The sequence below is a fragment of the Parasteatoda tepidariorum genome, chromosome 1 (assembly GCF_043381705.1).
Source record: "Parasteatoda tepidariorum isolate YZ-2023 chromosome 1, CAS_Ptep_4.0, whole genome shotgun sequence".
NCBI classification, from domain to species: domain Eukaryota; kingdom Metazoa; phylum Arthropoda; class Arachnida; order Araneae; family Theridiidae; genus Parasteatoda; species Parasteatoda tepidariorum.
In genome coordinates, this window is record NC_092204.1 from 74,136,783 (window position 1) to 74,164,730 (window position 27,948).

The 27,948-nt window shown below is 30.1% G+C and overlaps 1 protein-coding gene across 1 annotated transcript; it reads right to left on the reverse strand.

Annotated features, from left to right (window-relative positions):
• Positions 1-3,123: 3,123 nt before the first annotated feature.
• On the reverse strand, positions 3,124-27,874 carry LOC107449166 (clotting factor C). Its single transcript, XM_021144312.3, has 13 exons — positions 27,670-27,874; positions 26,756-26,858; positions 22,187-22,329; positions 21,888-21,960; positions 18,756-18,877; positions 14,788-14,883; positions 12,860-13,048; positions 10,198-10,425; positions 8,699-8,792; positions 8,414-8,610; positions 7,232-7,515; positions 4,874-5,041; positions 3,124-3,494 (listed from the first exon to the last, which is right to left on the reverse strand). Exons 1-13 carry the CDS (start codon positions 27,689-27,691, stop codon positions 3,156-3,158), a joined length of 2,058 nt encoding a protein of 685 aa, XP_020999971.2. The 5' UTR covers positions 27,692-27,874; the 3' UTR covers positions 3,124-3,155.
• Between the last annotated feature and the right edge of the window lie 74 nt (positions 27,875-27,948).

Sequence of the window (27,948 nt, forward strand, 5' to 3'; positions counted from 1 at the left end):
TCAATTAAGAATTTTTTTAATTAAATACAGCTGTAAACTGTGAAACTACTGATATTAGAAAGTATTTGCGTAATTGCATAAAAAAAGCTTTCTTTGGACAATATAATAAGAGGCAGGCTGTTTTGCAATCAGTATTGATCACAGTACTTTTGAGTGTAGATACATGCACGCCTAAGTTGGTTTGGATTTGTATATGGAATCTGTGTACACGCATTTTGTTCCAAATATATATAGGCGCATTCATGCATTTTTTGCTTTGTAAGAAATTATAGCTAATTATATCCAATATTAAGAACAAAAGTACAATAGTTTTTTTATACTATAACATGAATACAGTTCTCTCTCTCTCTCTAATACTTAATTGATCCATACTACACAAAATATCCATTTTGGTCATTTTTTTCAAAATATAAAAATTAAGATCTCATCAAATTAAAATTATTTAACTAACTTGTTGGACTTTGGGAGAGGAGAAAGGATAAATATTATTATCTTATAACAAAATTAAATGTTTGATTTAGGAGAAGTCCTTAATCGTTTCTAATTTCCATTAGCAACAGATTTTTCTGTTGAACAATAATTCTAAGTTTCTTTTAATTAAAACTGAAACCCAAATAAAATATTATAAAAGTGATATCCAGTATTGGGTTTGCTTTCTACCCTGCTAACGTCCCCATCTTTTATCTATAACCATTGTGATCTCATTATAGGCATTTCTTAGCTTTTAAAATTAATTTTATTTTCATTCATTAATTTTATTTTTTAATCTTTCTTAATCTATTTAAAATAAATGAAACCAATTATTTAAAATTTATCACATTTTATAAAAATGGAACATAAATTATTTTATTATCTTCTTAACAGTCAATGTAATGGCTAATTTTTTAATTCAATACAAATGTATAACTCATTGTTTCCCTGTCTAAATTGAATATCAAAATCTATTTTCTTTTTAACTCTTTATTCCTTAAGCTACTTTATTTTTCTAACCACAAAAATGTTTCAGTTACAGAATCAATAATTCTCACATTCTTTTTGGTGATTAAGCTGTAGCCAGATTATTTAATATTAATAATTGGGGTTGGCTTTGTTTTTGGCTATTTTATCTACTGAGAAATCGCCAGCAGTGGATCTCTGTTTTTTTTTTTTTTTTTATCTTATATTACCAATATTTCTTAAATAAGTGCAATTATCGTTTGATATATCTGTGAACTATACATTTTTCGCTAAAGCAATGTACAGTGCACAAAAAAAAACGGACCATTCTGAATAACTTTTGATCTAATGAGTCGGATCTTCACGGTCTGATTCATTCTTAATAGTTCGAGGGGTGACTTCAAATATGCTAATTAATTAATGCAGACGATTTGCACTCAGAATTTTAACAAATATTTACACTGGTAAAAACGAGGTACTGTGAGCCAAAAGAAACTGATCACCCTGCATAGTTTTTGATCTAAGGACAGGATCCTCACGCTAACACTCAAACTTAATGGTTCGAGGGGTTGTGCCCTCAAATATGTTAATTAATTAGTGCAGACTATATTTTAAGTTATGAAATCAGACACAAAAACGTACTTTCTCTAAATAAACATACCTTTTTCGACAGATTCGGATTTCTGACCCCAAAAATGTGGTCCTAATATTTTTTTCAGGAGAACGGTCGGAAGTTGCCTCTTAATTTTACTTTTTTGTGTATTTCGTTATATCTCGAAAACTTTTTAAGTGAAGTGAAAATTTTTTGCACACAGTTATGAAATTTGTACAATAGAAAAATTATTTCTTGCAAAAAATAACTTTTAGTAAATTTGTATTATTTTTTTTAATAATGGTCGAAAAATTTTTGAATTGTAAGGTATATAATATTTTGCATCAGTTTGAAGAATGTAAATTTACATGGCGAAATTGGTCGAATAGTTCCTGAAGAATCGAATTTTAAGTATCAAACCTTTTCGAAATTCAATTTCTCAGGAATTTTTAAACTAGTTTTGTTTGAAATTTGTTTTTTGCCAAGTGAAATTTTTCTTTAAAATGATGCAAAAATTTTAAATCTTACAATTCAAAATTTTTTCGACCAATATTAAATGCAAATTTTTTTTTAATTAGTTTAAAAAGTACTCGAGATGTAGCAAAATACCACTGACAGTAAAATTAACATTAAGCAGTCCAAACCTTGCACTGTTTTCTTGACCAAACTATTGGGACCATATTTCCCCGATTGTGGCTACCCCCCTAATTTTGGAGGTCAGAANACCCCCCCCCCCCTATAACTTGGTGGTCTGAAATCCGAATCCGTCGAAAAAAAGATATGTTTATTCAGAAAAAGTACGTTTTTGTGTCTGGTTTTTTAACTTAATATCTCGTCGGCACTTATTAATTAACATATTTCAGGTCCCCTCGAGCCATTAAGATTGAGTCCTAGAATGTGAAGATCCGATCATTAGATGAAAAGTTAATCAGGGTGGTCCGTTTTTTTTTTTTTTTNTTTTTTTTTTTTTTTTTTTTTTTTTTTTTTTTTTTTTTTTTTTTTTTTTGACGCACTATACAACTATTGACTAAAATCACACATTCATAAAACTATGGGAAATCATTCTTCTTCATCACAAAACTGGAAGAATTGCTATCATATTATATTGTTACTCTGTTCACTTTTACTGCTCTCTTTAACAACAATTTCATATAGTTGAATTAAAATCAAATGAAAACAGACATTTCTTGTATTTAATTTTTATCTTCTATTATTTGCAAATTCAAATTTTGTTCGAATCGGGGTACACCTATAGTCTCTACTTAATTGCATTTGGGTCACAGATAAATTTTAGATTTAAGAAGATGGAGCGGCAAATTGGCTTGGAAAATTCTGATACTTTAACTAATAGTAATTTAAATTGTAACTTTTCTCTCCCCTATTAGGTCGATTCCAGCTTATACTATTTAAATGTATGCTATTTACTATAAGGTTTGTTTGAACTTAAAAATTTTCTGGTTTAGATAGAATTCCACTCATGTCTATCCTAGGCAGCTAACTGTATTGGTTTGCAGACTATCAATCAATCTAACTTTAGTTCTCAAAATAAATTTAATCATTTTGTTTTTAAAAAAATAAGCTGAAAATGCCAAAAATCATCGTTAAATTCAAGCTTTATATCTTTTGATTAAATAAATAAGTTAATCCAAGACACAAATGTTCCAACTTTTGCGAATCCTGAATAGCTCTGAGGTTTAGCGCATCCGGACTCACTTCCCCAACTGACTATTCCCTCTAAATACCACCTGTTTTCATTGGAAAACATATATGGCCCACCACTGTCTCCATAGCATGTATCAGATGCACCATTGTCATACCCGGCACAGAACATGTTCTTTGTAATTGTAACTGTTCTTAGACCTTGCCTGTATGCTTCTTCACATTTATCATAGCTCACAACTGGCAGAACCGTTTCTTTCAAAGCATTGGAGTATTTACTTTCTTCTGTTATTCCCCAACCAATCACCTGAAACAAAACATTGAACTTAAGAGAAATGTCTGAAGTATTTGAACTTGTGTTCCAAAATAAGTAAACCATTTGTCATTTTTGTTCTCTTTAAATAATTAATGAACACAAGACGATATTTCGCGAAATAACATTTTAGAAGTATTCTCATAATTTATTGTGGTAAAAACCATAAAAATACTTAAATGTCTATGAATTCTATCTTGGACATTGATAAAAATACATGCCTAAAAAAATGGACCCTCGAAAAACATATTTGGGAAAAAGGATATATCTCAAAATGCGCATTTAAGATTTTGGACACAACTCAAAAGTCTTTCGATGCTACCCAAAATTTTAACGGCTGAAACAAGGATTTCACTTACTTTTTTAAGCACTATATAAGTACACTCTATAACAAAAAAATATACGCACCATGAAGAAGTTGTCCAATTGAAACGAAAATTGGTGGATAGGAAGACAATGTACAGAATAGTAAATGATTAAAATTTCAGAACAATTGAATAATTTATTGCAGAGTTACAGTAACAAGTTCAATAAGGTGTTGACCCGCCTCTAGCCTGGATACAAGCTGCCACATGGCGCGGCATAGACCGATGAAGCTCCCGGATGGTCTCTTGCGGTATTTCCTGCCAAATTCGATCCAATAGTCGAAAAAGGTCATCAACATTCCGTGCCAGATGCAATCGCCTTACCATCATATCCCAGACATGCTCGATGGGAGAGAGATCTGGTGATCTGGCAGGCCAAGGAAGAGTTTGACAAGCTTGCAGACAGTTCGTAGCAACACGTGCCGTATGTGGTCAGGCATTTTCCTGCTGAAAAACCAGCCCAGGGTGCTGCAAAAGGAACGGTAGCAAAACAGGTCTTAGGATGTCGTCGACGTACCGCTGTGCAGTAAGTGTACCTCCAATGACGACGAAAGGGCGCATTTTTAAAATAACACACTGAGATTTATATTCTCACAATTAAAAAAAAATCTCGCTTCGATATTTTATTAAAACGTTAATAATAGTCTGTGGATATATACTTGATAATATCCTTCCTACATAACACTTTTCTCTTGCACAAATTTCAGATATTTTTACCCAATTTTTCAAAATTGTGTTCTCCACATAACATTTCATGTTTCTATTTACAGATTTTTAGGGTTTTTTTTATCAAACAAATCCCTGTACGGACCAAAAGCCTGAATTCCGTGCTCAAGGTGGCTAAGTATATAAAAAAAGGCTCACCGACGAATTGCTTCTAATGCACTTTGAATTGTGTTTTTAAATGTTGTAATTGCCCGTTGAGTTTTTAATTGAAATTATTCTTACAAGTTAAAAATTTATGATAAATTACTTAAAATAATTTTTTTTAAAAGGAAAAGTACTTACAATCCCCTTCTTACCGTCCCTGATATTTTCACGACTTGTGATTTCTGTTGGCAAGCAAATGGGTCGTACTCGTGCAGTAAGCTCCGCTGGTTCACTTAACCTCAATAGGGCAATATCCATATCAAAATGTATAAAATCATATTCTTCGTGGACTACAATGTGAGCCACCTAATAAAGGAGCAAAAAAAAACGTAACATTTATCGATTAATAACTCGTAAATTTTTGTCTTAACTGGGTTACCACTCCATGGGAAAATACAATGAATTTAAAAATCACCTAAAATAACATGGAATTTTATTTCTTATTTTCGTCTTTTAAAAAATAGTGACCACTCACTATGTAATCTACGGGATATTGAAGGATGATATTCCAACTGTACTTAACTCTTTCATTTACTATAGCATTATTTTAGTATGTTCAGCTGTTCCTTTTTCTCTCTAAGTTTCTCCAGCAAATAAAACTAGTATAGTTAGCTCAATATAGCTCACACAAGTGTTCAGTAATTGTGTTTCCTCTCAATATATTGTGTATAATATCGCTCATGGGCTGCAATAGCGGCACAACTCAAAAAATCATGTTTTGAGATAAGTGAGTTTAAAGTTTTCATTGCTAAGGAAAAGACATAAGAAATGCTTTAATTTGCTTAAACGAAGATTACCTTCAAGTGGAATTATAACTTATGCTGGTATTGCTGTTGAAAAGAATGTGTATTTTTATATTTACACCTGTTCTTAGTCCAAAACGCGTGCTTTTTGAGTTGCAACTATGGATGGGTGGTCTAACGTAAACAATAACAAGCGTCCTTAAACCGGAAGAAATTTAGAAAATATCCGGTGTATCCCTCCGCTTATGTTATGACTACGAGGCGATGTGTGAACAAGCCTAATATTCTATACAGTTTTGTTATTGTANTTTTGAGATAAGTGAGTTTAAAGTTTTCATTGCTAAGGAAAAGACATAAGAAATGCTTTAGTTTGCTTAAACGAAGATTACCTTCAAGTGGAATTATGACTTATGCTGGTATTGCTGCTGAAAAGAATGTGTATTTTTATATTTACACCTGTTCTTAGTCCAAAACGCGTGCTTTTTGAGTTGCAACTATTGCAGCCCATGAGCGATATGTACAGGGAAAACACAAGGAATTTTTTTTCTTCCATATTTGAGTGGCAACCCTGTAGTATAACTTAACCTCTTTTAAAAATATTAGGATTTAAGTTGGTATTTGAAACGTTAAAATAATAGATGCTACAATTATTTAGATAATTACAGCATTTTGGTAACAGTTGATGAAAAAAAATTATTCAAAAGAAACAAAACGGGGAGAAATTTTCACAGTTTTGGTCAAATCACAAAATTATAAAGATTATTCTTTTTTCTTGCTTAAAAATTAATGCTAACTAAAGTATCAATCCTATGCAAAATAACCATATCTTTTGTGAGAGAACTAGCTTTAAAAGTCGTGATATTCTTTAAAAACCTTTAGGAAGTTATTAAAACAAAACTGGTAAAAAACGAAACGTATCTCGATACAGTTAATATTTTGAGCAAAGTTAGTGTAGAAACTTTACTGTTCGCAAATATCGTAAATTTACTGATTTTACGTAATACGGCATGTTTCAGCAAAATTTAAAAATTTTTACTTAACTTTAGCAGTATGAAGGAAATTGTATTTTATTATATCAGAACACAGATATAGGTTAAAATAGTATGAAAGAAATTGTATTTTATGATATCAGAACACATATATATTGGTTAAAATAGTATATTTTATTATATCAGAACATTGATCAAGGTTAAAATAGTCTGAAAGAAATTGTATTTTATGATATCAGAACAGATATATAGGTTAAAATAGTATATCTTATTATATCAGAACACTGATCAAGGTTAAAATAGTCTGAAGGAAATTGTATTTTATTATATCAGAACACAGATAAAGGTTAAAATAGCATGAGGGAAATTTTATTTTATTGTATAGAAGAGGATGTGCAGCGTGAACCTTAAATTTCTCACTTTTTACCCAATTTTTTAAAACTTTTGTCAATAATATGCTATACTGATATACTTTTACTCGTTTATTACCATTTTATATCCCATTTAATCTAGCTATACAAACCATTTGTCAAAATTTTATTTAAAAAAAGAAAAAAAATTATCGAACGTATAGACAGTCACCTTAAAGCTGCTTATAACTCTCTTACCCGCATTAGATACATGAACAAGAACTTTATCAAACGCCGACATAACTTTTAAGACACAAATAAAAATTTTGGAAGACAATTTTTTTTTTTTTTCAAATACCATTAAAGCACTTAGAAAGAAGAATTTGATAATGAACTGTTTCACAAATTGCATACCTTTCTCATCTGTACGAATTCATCATCAAGCGAAAAATTTCTATAATATTTCCCAAGGAATATTATTAAATTTTTAGCATCGATTGGTATGTTTGAATTCATTCGTGTCACACAATGGGCAGCAGTTAGAATCCACAACTCATTAATCATGGCCCCACCACACATTATCTTCAAGCTGTTCATTTTCTTCAGGGCTATTCCTGCCATCCATGGCCATTGTCCCATTTGGGTCATATTACCATTAACAATGAAAGGTTGTTTTGGAGAGTCAGACTTTCCACATTCTAAAAACATAGAACAAAATTTGGTAAAATAACAATTAAAATTTCATAGTATTAAGTTATATAAGCAATAATGGAACGGAAAGTGTACTTACAATCTCCAAAATGTTGTCCCTATAATTTAGTCAACGACTATAATTAATTCAATTTAGTCATTAGACGAAAAATTAGGTGAGGGAGGGGGGTGCACGAGAATTTATTTTTAAATTCTTCTATGTTTTTTTTTATTTTTTAAAGCTGTTATTGATGATCTTCTCTCGATTACCATGATGTTTTTATTTTAAAATGATAAATTTATAAAAAAAAACTACTTCAAAAGCAAAATAAAGTATGTAAAAAAAGAAATAAAGGAAGTTATTTCAGTTCATATTCGAAAAAAATTTTGAGATTTTAAAGTAAATATAAAGCCAATTTTGTTACTATTAACGCTTAACATACATTTATAATATCTACTGGAGAGAAATGAAAGCATTTAAAAAACATATTTACGAAATCAAATGAAAAATATTTAATCTAAATGTATACTTATTGAACTTTTAGAACAAAACTATTTCTTTCTGCAAAGTTCATTAGAGAAAAAAAAAAACTACTAAAAATGTCACATAACCTTAAAGAAAGTAACTCTGATGAAAGTTTGATACTCTGAACCATATAATTTATAAAATCGTGATTTACATTTGTGTCGAATTCTCGTCCCAACTGGAAACCAAGACTCCTTTTTCAATGACATCATCGTTTTCCGTGTCGTTCATAATCCCTAAAAATTTGAGTCTAAAATTGAATTTCCTTTTCAACTTTTCTTTAAAAAATAATTCTTTTGTGTCCCATATTAGCTATGCTCTGATTGACCAATTTTTGTATTTGCATCGTATGATTATTGTTCTGAAAATGAAATGCTTACCAGGAATACAAGTTGGTTGGTAACCACTCCAAGTGAGAGAAGGCTGGCAAGTTTGATACTCTGAACCATATAATTTATAAAATCGGGATCTACATTTGTATCGAATTCTCGTCCCAACTGGAAACAAAGACTCTTTTTCAATGACGTCATCGTTTTCCGTGTCGTTCATATTCCAAAACCATCTTTGGAGTATAGGTCTAAAATTAAATCTTCTTTTAAAATAAATTTTTTTGGGAAACTTTTTTTTCTCCACTCAAATTTTTTTTATAACACATTGGTACTTACAAATCAGAAGAAAAAAATCTTTGTAGAGCCCCTAGATTCGGGAGAGTAACCTTAGCAACGGAATTTTTTGATGTTGTAGGCTTAAAGCAATGACCTGAAATGTAAAAATTTTATTTTAATTGATTTTCAAGTAATTAGGACTTTCACAGCCTTCCCGCTATCATACCTCCTCTCTCTCCATTTCCCCCCTTATAATACGACTTGAAAAAGCATTTATTTATTCAAAACTAGAGTTCCTGAATCTAACGTAATTAGATATTTGCGACACATGGGCCGCAATCTTCGATTACTTGAGAGCCATAATGTATCAAGTTGAAAAGGAATAATGCCAAAATTTCCTAGTAGACTTAACATAAAACGATCGAATAGCTAAAGTATGAATTTTTTTAAGAAAAAATTCATCTAACTTCTTAAAGTATCTATTACAAAAAAAAAAAAAAAAAAAAAAAAAAAAAAAAAAAAACGTTAAACAACCATATATTTTGTGAAATAATTAGCTTTTAAGAACTATTATGGCTATATTTAACCCTTTTGTCACATTGTTTATGCTATTGCATGCTAATTTCCTAATTAAATAGTTAATCTTTTGATAAAACGTTTCCTTGCAAGGAAGTTATCTTTATAAGAAAACTAAAAATAAACTAAATTAAAAAAAATATAAGCAAGCTAAAAATAAAGTTCTATTTTTTTATTTAACGGGAGTGAGTTTTTTCAACTTTTTGTCAGAATACCATTATTTTTAATTTTAATATAAGGCAAAATTTTGCCTTTTTAAAGACAGTTCTTTTTCGAATACCTTAAAAAAGGTTAATTTTTCACGCATTTTCCTATCTGTATAAACGCGATTTAAAACTATATTCACACGTTTTAAAAACTCGATTCGTGTTCATGCGATTTAAAATTACACATCATGATCTGTATTTCCGATATTTGAAATTATACATCACGATTCATATTCACCCTATCGAAAACCTTACATCGAAATTCGTATTCGGGCGATTTAAAAAATCACATATCGTATTCATATTCATACAATTAAAAAAAAAATCGCGTATCTGCTTTTTTTTAAAAAAAAATTTTATTGAATCAAATTACAGGTATTTTTTCAATAATTTAAAAAGTGTTTTGCAGATAACTTTTTATGAATTTCTGTTTTTTTTTCCCCCAACTCATCCCTTATTTAAAGAGCTAAATTAGTTAATAAAAAATAATATATACAACTTGAATATAATTTGATGTGTCCTTTGTCAGGTAATTATGTTGACGCGACGCGATGAAAATTTAAGAAAAACTTCGCTCCTTTATCTGGACAATTTTGAAGATGTTGTTAACAATCTTTAACTACTTTAGTCACAGAGACTCTAGATAAAACCATTTGATAGTTAAAACTATTGTTAAATATCATCCGCTATAAGAATCTACATATTTTCTTTCATTGAGTGAAGTTAATATTATTTCCATTTTAGATCATATCATCAGATAATTTATTTTCTCCTTACCGGTTACATTAGTTGGTGAAGGCGGCAAAGAAGGCAGCACCTGTACCATACATATGGGTTTTTCTGGCATCCATCGGCCATGTTTCTGACATTCTATGGTGTCACTTCCTGAGATAGTGTAACCGGCCTCACATTTATATATAATTTTTGCACCGAGTTTGAATTCCGAGCCCATAGGAATATATTCTCCAAATGAAATGCCTCCTGGATTACTGCAAAGATTTGAACCTAAAAATAAATAAATAAACAGTATAGATCACTTTGAAACTAAAACTTTTTGTTTGAAGACTGTATTAAGTTTAAAGTTTTGATTAAAAATATGTATAGGGGAGAGTGGGGTCATATGTAACATTTTTTACTTAACTATTTTTAACTAACAAAAAAATCCAATATATTAGTATTAATTGACAAACGAGTAAAGTGGACTATCCTCTACTAGAAAAGAATAAGTACCATATTTTAAATGTTATTATATTAGTTATTAACAATTTTTGACAGTCGTGCACTTGTTACAATTGTCCCCACTTACGGGGTCAATTGTAACAGTTCATAAATTCAACTAAAACATAGTTAATTATACATATTATCATAGTTGTGATATATTTTTTTATTGATCAAAATAGTAGTGATATTTTAGGAGTAAAAATAATAATGAGCAGAGACCTAAAGGGTTAAACTTTTAACTTTAAGGGGTTAAAAATTTTAATTTATGCTGTGAAAGGTGACAAATAAAATAATGCACATGCAACATAATATAAATGATATAGGAAACTATTGGTGGTTCTTAAAGAGTTAAGTAATGGTTTGTAAACATAAGATTATTTATTTTCAGCTGTTACAATCGTCCCTTTACTTATTGTTACAATTGTCCCCAAGACGCCATTTCAGCTTCATTTGTTAAAAACAATGCTAGTTAATTAGCAAAACTAATTTTTTTTTTATTGAAATGTTAATTAAGGTGTCCACTTACATATTCGGTTAATAATTTTTATTTGTTTAAACAAAATTACTTTGTTACAATATAATATTCTAATACCAAAAAAAGTACTTACGTAGCGTGAAAATATCTTTTGTGATGTAACTCTTTCAAAAGTACATAAAAATGGTTGCCAGCAGGGGTGTACATGTAGATTTATTAAATACAACTTGTGCGCCACCTAGGAACCAAATCTAGAACCCGACACTCGAAATTTTTGCTCTGTTACAATCGTACCCTGTTACAATTGACCCCACTCTCCCCAATGCATATAAATACACCATAAGATATTCTGTAATCAGCTTTCTTAGTATAAATTTTTAGAATCCTTGTCAAAAACGTCCAAGAAGTATTCACTTTAGGGGTCATAAATCAAAGTGAGGTAGAAAACACGATATCGAAAGCAGTTGAATCACTAGGAAGGAAGGCAGGATGGGTAAAAATAAAACAATTTTCATTATTTCATAAAACTTTCTGAGGTATTCCTAATAATTGCCATCTCTGTTTCGTCCTACAATCAGGCACAGATTGATTTTTTAACCCCTTTACTAGTAATTCTTTAGACTTCGATAGTTTTTTGTCTTTCCTCCCTTATACATTAATTTGCAATTGAAACCCCTGTTGTGCAACTCCTATTTCATTTTCGACAAGAATTCTAAAAATACATATTAAAGATGGAGATTACTTCAATTGACATAAATGCAGTATGATATGAAATTTAGAGATAAGAAATATTTGTCTATTTATTTATTTACTGCATATTTACTCTAAAAGTTATAGGTAATAAATCATATTAATATTTTATACATTCCCAAATATCAAAAATAAAGCTTTCATTTTTATTTTAACTAAATGTTTAGAAAGTTTAACGACGATTTAAAAAAAAAATAACAAAATTATTTCTCCTTCCTCAGAATAATATAAAAAATTTACAATGTTCTTTTGAAAGGAAAAAAAAAATTGCCCGAGTTTTATACAGAATTTTCATAGTTTTGTGGTTGAATATGGCAACTAGTTGTTCGCACTATTCCTATTGGACGATTGGTTAATCCCATTCCAGTAGAAACGTATTCCTATTGGCCCATTCATAACTGATTGATCATTGATAGATTGCTAGTGGACAGGTAAGTGAAATGAATTAGCTTAGACATCTCTAGCTTTAAGTACATTTTGGTCTGAAAAAGAAATGGTGCACACTAACAATTTCCAACTTTATATAAAACAACCGCGATCTGTTTGAAAATCATTTTCTCGGATATTTGGTGCAACGGAAATGTAAGATTCCTACTAAAAGATTAACCACTTGCACCACACTGATATTCGGAACAAGCCGTGCCTAACTTATGCACCCGAATGTTCGCGAAAAGAGCCTAAGACAAGAAAGACAGAGGATAAGAAACAAGACGTAAAATAATAGACGTAAACAAGACCTATTCATATAAAGAAGAGATAAGAGCCCATTCAGACGTTCTTTTTTATCCCGAGATTAAGACGACGAGTATATTCATGTTTGGCCCGAAATGTCGATTACGAGCCAGACTCATGATATTCACGTTTGACATGAAATTAAGCAACCAGACTGACTCGTGATATTCAAGTTTGACCAAAAATTTTCATCACGAGTCAGATTCATGAAAATAGTGCAAGTGGGTTAAATAAATTAAAAGATATCAAATATATTATTACCATCAACGCATGGCGGTAATATTGGTGACCACACTCCATTGGTACTACAAGTGTATGTTTCAGCCTCTGATACAGATCTTCGTGAACTTGGAGGATAACAACTAATATTGCAGACGGTTTCTATTCTTCCATAGTAACACTGCCAACTACTTGCTCTAAAATTTTTGGATATAGCACACAGTCTAAGAGCTGAAGGAATTGGAGAACAAAAAGTTAAACAAAGCATAGGATACATTTGTTTATACAGGGTGTTCTGTAACCACCACCTTTAATATAATATATTTTCAGAGTCTTCGCTAAAAATTTAGCCACTAAGAACTTTACAACAGGAAAAAGAAAGCTAAGTTAAAATATATGTATTTTTCATTATCTGTATATTTTAAAATTAAAAAGTAAAAAAAAAAGAAAAATTATATAAAAATTTAAAGAATTATGGTTGAATTTCAATCATTGTAAATCCGGGGGTTAAAATAATTTATGTGTGTGTGCGTGCGTGTTAAATTTATCTGACAAATAAATATTATAAAATATAAATTAGCAACTCTGCAAATTATTAACTTAACTAGACCTAGTATGGCTAGACCTTTGGTAAATGTCCGAAATATATACTAGGTCTAGTTAAGTGCACTGCCCGGTATACCCTATACTGATGTTTTTTTAAGGTCAAGTGCCATTGCCCGATATATCCTACACTAATGTTTTTTTAAGGTTCATAAGGTATACATTTGCCCGGTATACCCTACACTGATATTTTTTTATTGTAAAGTATCATTGCCCGGTATATTTGCCCGAAACTCCAAACACTGATGTTTCTTCTGATCTATCGTCAGTAAGTATTAAAATATTGAATAAATGTAATTATATCCACGAACAAATTAATATCAAATCGGATGTAATAACTATTTCGGAAATTCACCAAAGCGACTATGTGATTGGCATTCACCGGTGAAAGTCAACAACCACCGATTTCGGTCATTCACAGAAACATGCACATCATTTACATAATAACCTCATCAGGACGTTTATTTCATACTTTGCCTAAATAGCATCCGGTATTATATAGAATATGTGAAATATAAGTCATTTCATACTTTGCCGGCTAGTTTTAGGCATTATATATAATGCCGGATTTCATACTTTGCCGGTAACATTATACACTTTTACGCACTGATATTTAACTTCAACTTCTGCATTATTTATTTTTTGAAACTTTAGGTTTTAACTATTAAATATTCATTTGCGACCAGCAGAATGTAAATAATATAACATTTAATTCATTCGTAGCTAGTTAAATAAAGTTAAAAACACGCGTCAAAGGTGCTGTTTAGAAAAGATACTGTATAATTTTAATGCAAATTTATTTTTAAGTTTGTATTAATTAACTAAATTTAGTTCCCTCTCAGGTAGAAGTGTTAATCAACTATTCACCCTACGAAAATGATATATGGATTGCTCTGCGAAGACCGTTCTTATTATATGTTTTTATAATCCGTAACAAAAATGAAGTAAAAATGTATGCACATTAGGGGCCTTAAATTATTATTTAAACCAGAAAAACAAAGCTATTTAAACCAGAAAATTTAACGAATTACTACTAAAATAATAAAAATGGAAACATTGAAACCTATTTTTTTTTTCGGCAGGAAGACAGAGAAAAGCTTAAAAATAATTGTTAGGTATGCTTCCAAGTTTCAAAAGTCAATAAAACTGGTTTCGGTGTTTTTATCCCGACTTCCCCACTAATTATTCGTTTTCTTTATTAATTTGGGATCCCTAATGTGCATCCCTTTTTTATCTCACTTTTGACAAGGATCCTAAAAACGTGCATAGAGGGTGGTCATTAAAGAACACCACATTGTAATTGCCGTTTTCCAATCGAATTTTATCATGATTATTCGGAGTATAAAGAAGGAAAAAAAAATACTTACAGTATTGGCATCTTTCACCTCTAAATTGATTTAAACATAAACATACGTTAGGTCTGACGCAAATTCCTCCATTCTGGCAGGGTGGATTACATATTGCTTTTAACGAAAATAAATATTTTTAATGTTTTAACAGAAATAAATGTTTAAACATTTTAATGAAAAAGAAGATTTCAATGTTTAATGAAGGGTATATTTTAAAGTTGAATGAAAATGAAAAAATTCAACGAGCCTGACGTAAAGAAAATTCTATGAATTTTAATGTTAAAACAAATTAAAAGTAAATCAAATTCTCTTATTATTACCACAGAATTTTGAAACTTTTGCAAATAGCTAAGTTAAAAAAATATGTGAATGAAAATTTAGCACATCATTTATAATATTGGGTTGTTTGGAAATAATTTCGTTATTTTTTTTCAATGAAAGACAAGTTTTATTTCATAATTTTTTGTTTTATATATATTTTTAGATTTTGATCCAGCAACTTTTTATTATTATTTTATTACCGTCGTTGAACAGTCAACCCAATTTTTGGGCTTACAACTACTAATGTTCAGCTCCGTAGTCTTGTAATTTTGAACCCAATCCAGAAGACAAGAGAACTCCTGGATCAAGTATTGGGGTAAATTTTACTTCGTGGAGGTCTCTTTGATGGAACTAACCCCTATTTGCGCTACATGGAGAGGAAAACCTCCCACGGTTAGCCAGACGGCAAAATGACTCTAACCCCAACTTTAATTTTATTTTATAACCGTCATTAAACAGCCGACCCAATTTTGGGTTTACGACTACTAATGTTCAACTCCGTAGTCTTGTAATTTTGAACCAATCCAGAAGAGAAAGAAACTCCTGGATCAGTACCCTTCAAATGTATGATTTGTTGTGGGAACATGGAGGACTTCGTGACTCGACAGATTTAACTTGAAACAGTCACCATTAACTACACGGGGAGTCTTCGGCCGGTAGGGATCGAACCCACGACCTCTTGGACATTGGCCCAGTGCCCTACTAACTTTTGTCATCTCACTGGCAGTAGTATGATTCTACGCTCATAAAATGTTTCTTCTTTGCCGGCGAAATACTGATCCATATGATCTTGATCGCCTTATTTGAAGCAAAGGTTTTACCATCCAAAAACTTTCTTACAGACCGGAACATTGTTTTAGACAACCCATTTCTCGTTCCCATTGACGATGCTCTTCAAAAATGGATCGTTTTCTTGACGTTTGAGAAGCAAATTATAGATGTCAATGCGACGGAATAAGTTTCCTTCCGTAAGAACACGAGGAACTCACAAGTCTTGAGATTAAACTTAGACGCTTTAAATGTTCATGAACGAGGTAAAATTCGATAAATTTAATCTCTCAACATACATCTTTGTCGGTTTGCATCAAATACCTCGTCATCAGCTTTAAATAGCCTTCAAGAATGTCGTGCATTTTTGCCATCAAAATTTTTCAAATCAGATTCGGCACTTTCATTCTGTCAGCACATCTTCTCCATACATTTTCTTATCTGAACGGCATTTTTAACCTTTTCTACAGCTTCTTCTTACCGGCCAAGGCCGTCTCAGTTAGTTTACCCCATCTAGATTTCTATTCGATACTATATTTCTCCATCTATTAACTCCCAAGTCCTTTAACCGCTTCTCTACTCTATCGAATCATCTTGTTCAAGGTCTTCCTCTTTTCCTCTCTGGTGTTTGGAATATTATTTTTTAACAGGATTTTCATGTCTATATCGAAATACATGTCCTAGTCACCTTATTTAAGAGACCTTGATCATTTTTACTATGTAAGGTTCTTTGTATTTTGGATTGCAATTTTCATGGTTGTAATGAATTCTCCAGATTCCGTTTTATCTTACAGCACCAAACATTTTTCTCTCAAAAGTCATCAGTTTTCTCTTTGTGCGCTTTGTTAATTTCTCAGCAATCGCTTCACACAAAACTATTGGTCTCACTAGTGTCTTATAAAACTGTATATTTGTTTCACAACTTATGTATTTAGATTTGAACTGGTTTCTCAATCATCTGTTAGCCATATTAATCCTGTTTTTGATTTCTATTTTAATGTCATTACTATTGTACCTAAATATTTAAATGGAGCCACTCGTTCAAATTCGTACTCGATAGCAAAAATGTAAAATAATATGCCAAAAAATGCAGCTTTTTACTTTCCATATTTGAAAGGGCACCAACTAAAAACTAATGGGTAGAATCGATCGAATTTTTTCACGAGCAAATCTTGCGGTATTAGCTGTAAAAATATATAATGATTATGTTGCTTAAGTGTGATGTTGGCTGTGAAAAAACGAAAAATAAATTAGATAAAAAAACGAAATTACTTTCCGAACAACCCAATAGTTTCCAAGTTCATAACGATTGACTAAAGGTGTTTTGTATATGTTAGTGTAAGATATTGATATGCAATACTTTTCTCAAGATGGTTTAGCACAATTTCAATAATTTATACAAGTACAATATTTCTTCTATTTTATGATTCAAAATTTATTTCTTCAACTGTAATGTTATAATACAAAATATAATTTTAAATAAAGTGACTTTTATTACAAACTTACATGAAAAAAAAAAATATGTACTTTGAAATTAGCTCAGTAATTATATTAATAATGTAATGATATTTTCAGTGATGATATTTCCTGGTATTTATTATAAATTTTAATTGAGTGTATAAGCCGCAGTTGGATTATCCACTTCGCATCTCTGCTTACCAATCCCACCAGGGTTTTAAACATCATAAATATTTTTAAGAAAGGTTATAGTTTCTTTCCTTACATTCAAAACGTTATATATAAGTAGGACAAACAACATTCTAGAGTCAATAAGTTTTAGAAAATAAATGAAAAATAATAACGTTTTATAGTTTTGCCTTTCAGACATTTTATCCGAAGAAAAGAAATTGACGCTATAGAAAATTTAAATACTATATAATTTAAAATTAATATTAGCATTTCTAATGTGTGCGCTCTTATGAAAGAGTGTGTTCTCTGAATTATGAAAACCTTTCGCCAAGATGAAAACTATTTCGACATGAAAATTCAATCATCAAATGAAGAGTAGTTCTTTTTCCGAGTATTTTTTTTCCTCTCTTGGCTAACTGTATTTACGTTATTTACATTTAGTACATTTATTTACATTTACCTTATTTTACATGTAAATGTGATAAGTGATAATATATAAATATAATTACTTGTGATATAATTACCTCAAAAATTGGTAAATGTAATAAATTATTGAATATTTATCATATTTACAAATTTTATACAATCCCCGACTCATAGTGGGGAATGCAATAAATACGAATTATTTCGTTGAGTTACGAGGTCTTCATTCCAATAATTTTCTTCTAATTCTTAATAATGAATTTCTAAATAACATTAAAAAAATTGTTAAGAATTGGAATAACTTTCTAGTAGCTATTAAAACTTACAATAATTTCACACTTTAAGGAATACTGGGCAAAAGCCATTAACCTTTAAAAAAAATATCAGTGTAAGAAATATAGAGCAAATATTTACCAGATAATGACTTTTAACAATAAAATACTTCAGTGTAAGGAACACCGGGCAATAACAATTTATTTTTAAAATAAGTGTGAAGAATATCAGTCAACTGTACACGGGAAACAGCTCTCATATTCCTACCGGATTAATAAATGGGTTAATTTCGTTATTTAAATAATTACCCCATCTTTTGGGAAGGGTAAAAATGCATATTAATCACTCAGCCTGGTATATATGTTCCCCTACACTGATATTTTTTAGTGTGAAGAGCTGCCCCAGGTAAACATTTGCCCGATATTCACTTCACCAATTTTTTCTTAAAGACCATTACCTGGTTATATTCCCTCCACTGAAGTTTTTTTAAAGACCGCTGCCAGGGGAAGTTTTTTCATATAAAATAAAGTGTCTACGAACTGATGGTCTCTAATCTAGATGGTTTTACTTACGTTCACAGTCAGGAAAATATGCATTTGGATACCAAATTCCTTCTCTATAACTGCATTTAAGCGAATGTTCCTCGAGCCCGTCTAAAAATCTGTAACCGTTCGAGCATGTTCCTTTGCAAATTCTTAAAAATAACAATAAAATTATTTTTAAATAATAGGAATTTTTTTAAAAAAGAAATACATCTTTTGAGAAGATTTAAAAATAAATTCATTTTTATCAGACTTAAAACGAAAAATATAGGTGGGATCGCTATTCAAAGATGTAAAGGGAGAACTTTGGGAGGTGATCAAAGTTAATCACGAAAGTGAAGAACCCTATTTTTCCGTTTTAGGTCAGACAAAACTAAAATTATTTTATTCAGTTTAGTCAACTCAACAGGAAGTATGCAGTTTTTAAAAATTTTAATTTCGTGTTTCTTAATTTTAATCAATAATTGTTTTCAAGCATTATCCCTATAAATCAATTATTGGATGCAAGATCGATTTTCCCGTGTAGCGCAGTGTTTTGGAAAAAGGCATCTTTTCTTGACTCGCAATCGCGTGCCATATTTTATGTAGTATTATTTATTATTTAAAAAATAGTGAGGAAAATAATTTGTTTGAGAGCCCGTGGTGGCTAAGGGAATAGAGTGTTCGCCTTCCAATGAGGTGAACCGGGTTCGAATCCCACCGATGGTTGGTCGATATGAATTCCGCACCCGGCTCGCACAAACCACAGTGCTGACTTAAAATATCCTCAGTGGTAGACGGACCATAGGTTAGAGTCCCCTTGTTGCCTAGATAACCGTGGGAAGTTTTCTTTCAATTTCTCTAATGCGGGTTAGCCCCATCAAAATGTCCTCCAGGAAGGCAAATTTCTCCCAATACTTGATCTAGGAGTTCCCTTGTCTTCTGGATTGGGTTCAAAATTACAAGGCTACGGAGTTGAACATTAGTAGTCGCAATCAGGTTCATTTTTATCGACTCAGGTTAATTTTTATTGACTGTATATATAGTCAATCTCTGCCCCTATGTGATTCCCAATTTTCAAAATTTTAATCACTTGTGTTCCTAGAGTTTATACATATATCTATGTCTTTTTCGTTTTAAAAAAAAATTCCTGGAATTTGATACCTTTAGTACTGTTGCGCCAGCCGTAATTATATTCTGAGTTACAAACATCCTATATTTTACATGTGAAATTGTTTCCTTTTATTAACTTTGCACCCCTACTGAAGATGCGACATCAATATCCCTTCTGATTGTTACTGTTTATTTTCTTTGTAATGTTTATTTGCATTTAGTTTATTTCTAAGTAGCACTCTTTTCTGGATTTTATATTTAATACTCTACCTATTTGTAAAAACTCTAATTTGAAATTTTGAATATGTTTGCTCATGTAATTGAACTGTTACGCTCACTTCGAACTTTCGGAGTGCCCCCCCCCTTAGGGGGGGGGGCTTAAGCTTGTTATTAGTAGTCGTAAACCCGAAACCGGGTCGACTGTTTTACGACAGTAACATATTAACACGTTTGAATGCCACTCTAATTTTACATGGCTTGCCCGTCTGGCCAAACGGTAAATAACTACAAACTAAATTGCAAATATTCGACAGATTTTGCTAGTTTTTGAAAGGTGTAGCATGACATATCTGAAAAAAGTGGTGAATTATATAAGCCTAGGAATTGTTTAGAAATAGTGGTGGATAAAAATCTACTAAATTGAATTTATTAAACCAAGAATCACAATTAATAAACTACCACTTGAAAATATTTATTCGCTGTCCGGAGCAAGTTTGCATCTCTGTGTATATAAATGAAACTATTTTTGTGTGTTCTATATTGCATTAATTTCTTCAAACCATTTTAGTAACGATAACAACATTAAAAAAATTAAAAATTTACTCAAATTATGTGTTTCTAATAATCTTGGCTACGCCGGTCACCGGTGACCCCCGTGGCCGGTACGAACAAACTCAGAGCCGGTCGCCAGTGATCCTCATGGCATTCAACGTGTTAATATATATATGAAGTTGTTAAAGAAATTTCTAAATAATACTTCACTTAATAACGTATTTCTATTTGAGAAAATGATTAAAAAAAAATTTATTTTTCCATTATTAAAAGTAAACCCACTTAGAAAAAGTAATTTTATAAATTCATTAAAGATCTTTCTCCAGTTAATTTAAATTCTTAATTCTTAACTTCATTATGAACTATAACAATGTAATTGTCAAATTGATGTCAATTAAGGTACCTAACCTTATTGCTGTCATTAGAAACCTAGCACAAAGGTTTCCACAAATGGTATATCCCGGAGCCCCCGTATTCTGTGGAAGGGTTAAAGGGACTCCGAAAAGTTAAGACTTTTATTGAAGAAATTTTTTATTTATTTAACATTTCTGAAATCTTATATTTAAATTCAATCAGTAATCCATTATTTATTTAATATTTCGGTTGTCTTTATAAAATTGATTTTAAAATTGCCAATGGAAAAAAAATAACATTTTTAAAAATATTATTTATCTAATAACGATGCATTATGAAAATGACATGCTTCCATGAAAAAATTTCATATGTATTTCCAATCGTGCTTTTCAAATCAAAATAAACTAAATTCGTTAATAAAGAAATATGCTTCTCTAATAACCAATTTTCCTCTAATAAGCATGCGTTTCTCTTTAATTTTCATTTCCACTAAACCCATAATTCGGCTTATTTTATTTATTTTCAGCTTATCTATGCACAATAAAAACAAATTTATAACTAGACTAAATTCAGTTCCTGGGCTGCGAATTCAACTATCAGACACAATTCAACTGATTTAAGAATATCAATGATAAAAAGATGAAAAAATGTCAGTCTCATCTTATTAAATATTTTCAAAATACAGTAGTCTTTTATTCGATAATACATTTACAATTCCTTTTTTTTAATACTTTATTTTTAAAGTCAGTGTTCCCACGAAAAGAGGTGGATTAATTAGGGTTTCATAGTAGAAAAAAAATTGAGAACCTCTGACTAGAAGATTCGTACAGAGCAACTGTTTAAATTCAGCTTCGTAGGTTTAACCGTTCGTAATGTTATTTATATTGTACAAATTACGAATTTAAGGATCACTTATTTCTAAGAAATGAAAATATCCGTACTTACATTTCTGTTGGAAAGTTCGTGCAATATAATTTTCCTGGTCTAGGTGACTGAATGGCTCCACAGTAATTAGCATCTGAAATTATAAATATAATCTGGTTCATTTAAAAAAAATAGTAATGAATTTTAAGTTTGCTTTATAGTGACATTCAAAAGTTTTATTAAAGCTTCATTTGTTGAATATATTTCGTGTTAGTATTTTCAAATGTGAACTTTATTTCACTTTAATTTCAAGTAACCGCTTCTAATTTTAAAAGTTCGGATAATATTAATAAATTTGTTATTAATAACTTAATACTTACAGGAGGTTTGCCTTTTTTGTATTCCTTTCTTTCTAGAAATTGAATGGTTTCTGTTTTTACAAAGTTTTAACCATTCTGACTCATCTTGCATTGGATTTTCAAAAACACACAGACATTCTTTCTCATCAAAATCTGCACGACACCTAAATGGAATGTACAATTAAAAAGTTTATGAGATTATCATCTTATAATAAATTCAAATAATTTTATAAGCAGGTTTTAGTTCTGGCCTTACGTGTGATTGCAAAGTTCACCCGGCAACCAGGGTTCATCCAAATGTTATTAGAAATATGAAATGGATTCCAGAAGTTCGTACACGATCGTAGTAAAGAATTAAAAAGAGTTACATAAATGGCGCAATTGCGGTGGAATTCAATCAAAAAAAATTGTGGTGAAGTTTATTATAACGCCCACATTTGGTCAACACTTTTTGTTACTACACAGACACTGCAGTATTTAAAATACGAGAAGAATAAACCATCCGTATTCATTTGATTTCATCAAATTTTAGATTATCATATGGTAAAGTATTAGAAATCTAATACAAAAGAATATCTGAGATATGATAAATATTAGAGACACTGCCTTCTTGCTCTAGAATATATTTGTGAATAATGTATAGTGATATACATTATTGATGATATATATATACATAAATTGTAGAGAAAACATGGAAAAAAATATAATAAAATTTTTTTATGAAAAGTGAAGGAGAAAAATAATTAAAAATAATAATTTTTTTAAAATTTTTATTATTATTAGGAAAAAATTAAAAAACCGAAAACAAAATAATGAAAAGATAAAATTTCGTCATCAGCTCACACGATTATATCCGCAAAAAAACGTGTGTAATATATNATCTATATATATATATATATACACACTCTGAACTACACTTTACTAGTCAAGAAGGACCTACCATATTTGCGTGTTGTTGATAAATTGTTGTTGAAATTCATGGCGTCTGTGTTTTATTTTACCGTTATCACCTTTCTAATGATCTTTTTTTTAAGCTACTCTTATTTATTGGTCATTAGAATTATAAAAATTATTTTAAGTTCAGCTTATTATACGCTTACAAAGGATTCATATCGAAACAAGCAATGATTTCGGCCCATAGCAGCAATGTTCTGTTTCGTTTTGATAATCTCGGTTCTCGGGGTAAGATCGGGTACCCCCTTGATGTGTAGCTATGCTTGGCCATGAAAGCTGTAGTTCAACGGAAGAAGAAGATAACTACATCCAAGACAGAATGAAGGTTTTACGGGCCCTGGGACAAATTTATAGCGGGCTCCTTCTTCAAGGCACAAAAAGCCTTATTTTCATATTTGAAATTTTTGAAGACCCTTTATACAAAATCGTAGTTTTTATATAGATATGAAGTAATTCTCAGCAACTTTAACAAAAAAATAAATTATACGCACTATATTTCAAATAAAAAAATTTATTTGGGCCCTCAGCTGTGCTAGACCCCAGAGCAGAGATGGGAATTTGTTATTCATGAACAAAGAATAATGAATAATTATTCAAAACCTTCCTGAATAATGAATAAAAATTTATTCATTAGTTAGAAATATTTTGAATAAAGAATAAATCATTCATTATTTTCAATCATTATTCTTCATTCATAAGTCAAGAATAAGTGAATAATTTCTCTGCTCAACAGAAATGGGCACGAAATACTTTAACTACAATTGTGACAACTACAAATAAAAAGTACATAGTATTAAACTACTTGTAATCATTTTTATGAGTTACAAGTTACGATTTCTGATAAAAAGTGATTATGACCTGCAATCACAAGACGTGATAACTGGTTGTATTTACAAATGACCGAAATCTTTTACTTTAAGCAATAAATGCAATCAATATGTACGATTATAAGCAGTCATTTTCACTAACCATCATTATCTAACGATTACAAGGAATATCGAATACTAATAATTGTAAAAATAGTTACAGCACGAATGCATAAATATGCTATACTTACGTGCGGACTTAACTACGTTGCATGTTTTTACGTATAAATACATGAACGAGCACTGTATATAAATGTTTCCATGAAGAAGTAAAAAAATTTACGTACTTACGTGCATTGTATGTACAAGTGTACGTTCAATGTATAAATTACGTGTACGTTAGTATGCATGTGTACACATATACATACAATATATGCCAGTATGTAAGCAAAAGTATGTATGTGTGTACCGATGCACATACAGTGCACGTATGAACATAATGTGCGTATCCACAGAAAATGTATATGTATGTAAAATATACGTACGTACAAATGCGTACGTATCTGTGTATGTGCAAAACACGTACAAAGGTTATACGATACGTATGCTCACGCAATGTATTTACGTCTGCAGTATGTAATAGCAATGTATATACGTTAGTTGTAGCTCATACAACGTACCTCCATTTATAAATATATATATATAATTATGCAGACGTACATTAAAGAGTTAGGCATCGATTACAGGCAATTACAGCTATGTAATCAATTACTTGAAATCGTGATTACTATTTTAAATATATGTATTCACTTATGCAAAATATATGTGTGCACAATTATACATACACACATTTATAAATTACATGTACTTACTTACATGCATACATTGTATAAGCATACATATAATGCAAGTAAATACAAAAATTTTTGTACATATATACGTACACTCATACATTACATACACATGTTTTGGCGATGTACATAAATATGTGCGTATATACATATGAACATACAATACACGTGCAAACCATACATGTCTGTATATGAATTTTATATGTATAAATATGTACATATATCGTATGTATAAACTAAGTTCTTATGTACATATCTACATTCATGCTATAAATGTACTTGCTTGTATAAATATACGCATACGTACATACATATATTGCCTCTTTATAGGTACCTACAAAGTAACAAACATACATAGAGACGTACATTGTACTTACATCTGTACATTCATACATACATCCTATATGCATACGTACAAATATTGTATGAGTTTAAAATATATCTATGTATGAGCAATTGTACATATGCTACACATACATATATACGTCTACATACATTCGAACTTACATGTATTGCTCATACATTAATAAATTGCATTTATATACGTACGTTCATTCTACGTATATAAAAATATGTTGTTACATACAGATACGTTTACAAACTGTATAAGCATGTAGTATGCAATCGTAATAACTTGTAATCGTATCTTTTAATTACATGCACTCTCAATTACTTGTAATCACGCTTGCATGTAATCATATAGTCTGATTACTTAATAACTCGTAATCGTTTTTTATTGTGATTACAAGTAATCACAATATAATCTTATTCGTGTATTTATGTAAGTATTTTAGTATGTAACTCTGTGTTTAAAAGTTTCCTTTTAATAAACCAAACAATAGTAAACTAAATAATTCATTTACATATACAGTTTATGCATTGCTTTAGAAGTAGTCAATTACCTATAATCCCTATTATAATGTAATCAAGCCCACTTGAAATTATAATTACATCTAATCGTGTTGTAATCATATATATCAAAATTGCTTAAATTTAAAATTATCTGTAATTGTTAGATTATAACTTGTTAGTTGTAGTTATGATTTCTTGTAATCTTACTTTATGATGACAAGTAATCACGATGTCTTGCAATCCCAGGACTTGATTATTTGTAATTCTGATCATGTGAATGACTTTTATTGTGATTATAAATAATCATTACCACTTGTAATAAGAAATAATTATTATTTGTTACTGTGATTACTTGTAATCATGATCATTACAAGCAGTTGATTACAAAGCAATCATGATCATTACAAGAAGTTGATTACAAAGCAATCATTATCTATAATTAATTACATTTGTAATCGAATTCTATAATGGACGAGCAACTTGCAATGGAAATGGCATTTTTCGCTGGTAATTCGAGATAATAATCAGAAAAATTAGTCATGACTAATGAATTTATTCATCAATCATTATTCAAAAATTTGTATAATGAATGATGAATAATGACTAAATTTGCATATGAATAAGCATTCAGAATAAATTTATTCTGACTAAATTTAGTCATGAATAAAATTTCCATGAATGGTGCTCATCACTGCCCCAGGGCAAATTGTCCCTCTGTCTCCCCTCCTTGATTGCGGCCTTGTTTACTTCACATATAAATTACATGCATAATTTTCTTAAACTGCCATACAAAATATAAATGCATATACATATATTTCTTTTTTTTTTGTTGCCAAGTGTAGTTTAATATCTAACAATGTTTTTAGCATTTTTTTAGAGAATGTTTCTTTAGAACATATTGCGCAGTGTTCAATACAAAAATGCATGTTTTCGATAAACTTAAATGCTGTTTGGGAGTAACAATTTATTAGAGTTTAATATGAGCCATGTTCCTTTATTTAGACGCTTATGAGCAGCATAGGTTAAGGATCCATGAATTAAAGTTACATAATAAAGGTAAAGGTCTTATAAGTTAAGGACCATAAGGTAAGAATGGTAAAAAAGTAGTTTAAAAAAAACAGCATTACATGTAAAGTAGAAATGGTTCATTCTCACTGCAATTCACTTTCTCCACTTGTACTTCACATATTTCCAAAGAACTCGGGAAAAATATTAAAAGCAAGTAAAAGTCTGCAAGATAGAGAAAACATTGTTAAATATGCTTTATACATTTACTGTTGTAGAAATAGAAATGATAACTTAAAAATAAAAACAATATAGCCAACCCTATAAAGAGAGAAGAATCATAATAGAAGATTCTTCTTTAAATTTGTTTAAGTTAATTTATTTTATATAATTGTCTTTTTTTATAAAATTATAATTTTACTATGAATTGAAAGAAAAAAAAGCACGATATTACAGTGAATAAAAATTTTTAAACTAAAATGTCACAATCAGTTATAGTCTTGTACTTATTAACCCTCTGATGCAGAATTTTTATTAAACGTATTTTTCATTAACTTAAGTCAAAATAAGTGAAAAATATTATATTTAGCATTTTAATAATTAATGTTTATGAAATACAAGTATACAATACAAGTGTTATGGTTATGAAATACTACATGATACACCAGTGTCTTTTGCTGTGTTAAAAATAAAATCTTCCGAACACGGCTCACTTGCAATAATTTTACACATGTGCCCTTATTTCCAGCTATTTAGATCTAAGAAAAACAGTTATTCAAGATTGAAACTTAATTAACAAAATCAATTATTGATACATATTTTGTATATGAATTAAAAAAATTATTTTTTTAAAGTTACTTTTTAGCATTTTATATTTTAGTACAAATATAATTCCGATAATCTAACAGATTTTTTCAACAGCTATTAGACTGTTTTTTATAATTAAAAGGTATGTTTGTTTGTAATTAGAGAGCCAGAAAAAATATATAAAAGGGACACCAGCATCTGTGTCAAAGGGTTAACAATAGCAGCTTACTTTTCAAAAAGATTTTTTTCATCTTCTCACATCAAAATCTACCGTCACTTGCATTACTGACGTTTTACCTTTCAGAAAATTACAACACAAACAGATTACTGCCCATTGTAGCACTGCAAAAAATATTTTGAAGTAGAGGGGCAACAATCGTAATTAAAATTTATTATCCAACTAGAGAGTTTTGCTGCTTTGCATGGCTGTTTGCGTAAAATATAGTTTGAAAAGGAAAAAGGTTTGATCAAATTACTCTATTATCTATGATAAGGATCGCCCACATTT

Bases quoted from the DNA above. Each gene is read 5' to 3' on its own strand.
- LOC107449166 (XM_021144312.3), bottom strand. From the start codon at position 27,691: ATGAAAAAAATCTTTTTGAAAA. The intron at 21,961-22,186 runs GTAAGTATTAAG...TTATAATTTCAG, and splicing joins ACAAAAAAGGCAAACCTCCT to ATGCTAATTACTGTGGAGCC. The intron at 8,793-10,197 runs GTAAGGAGAAAA...TTTACATTTCAG, and splicing joins TTCACCAACTAATGTAACCG to GTCATTGCTTTAAGCCTACA.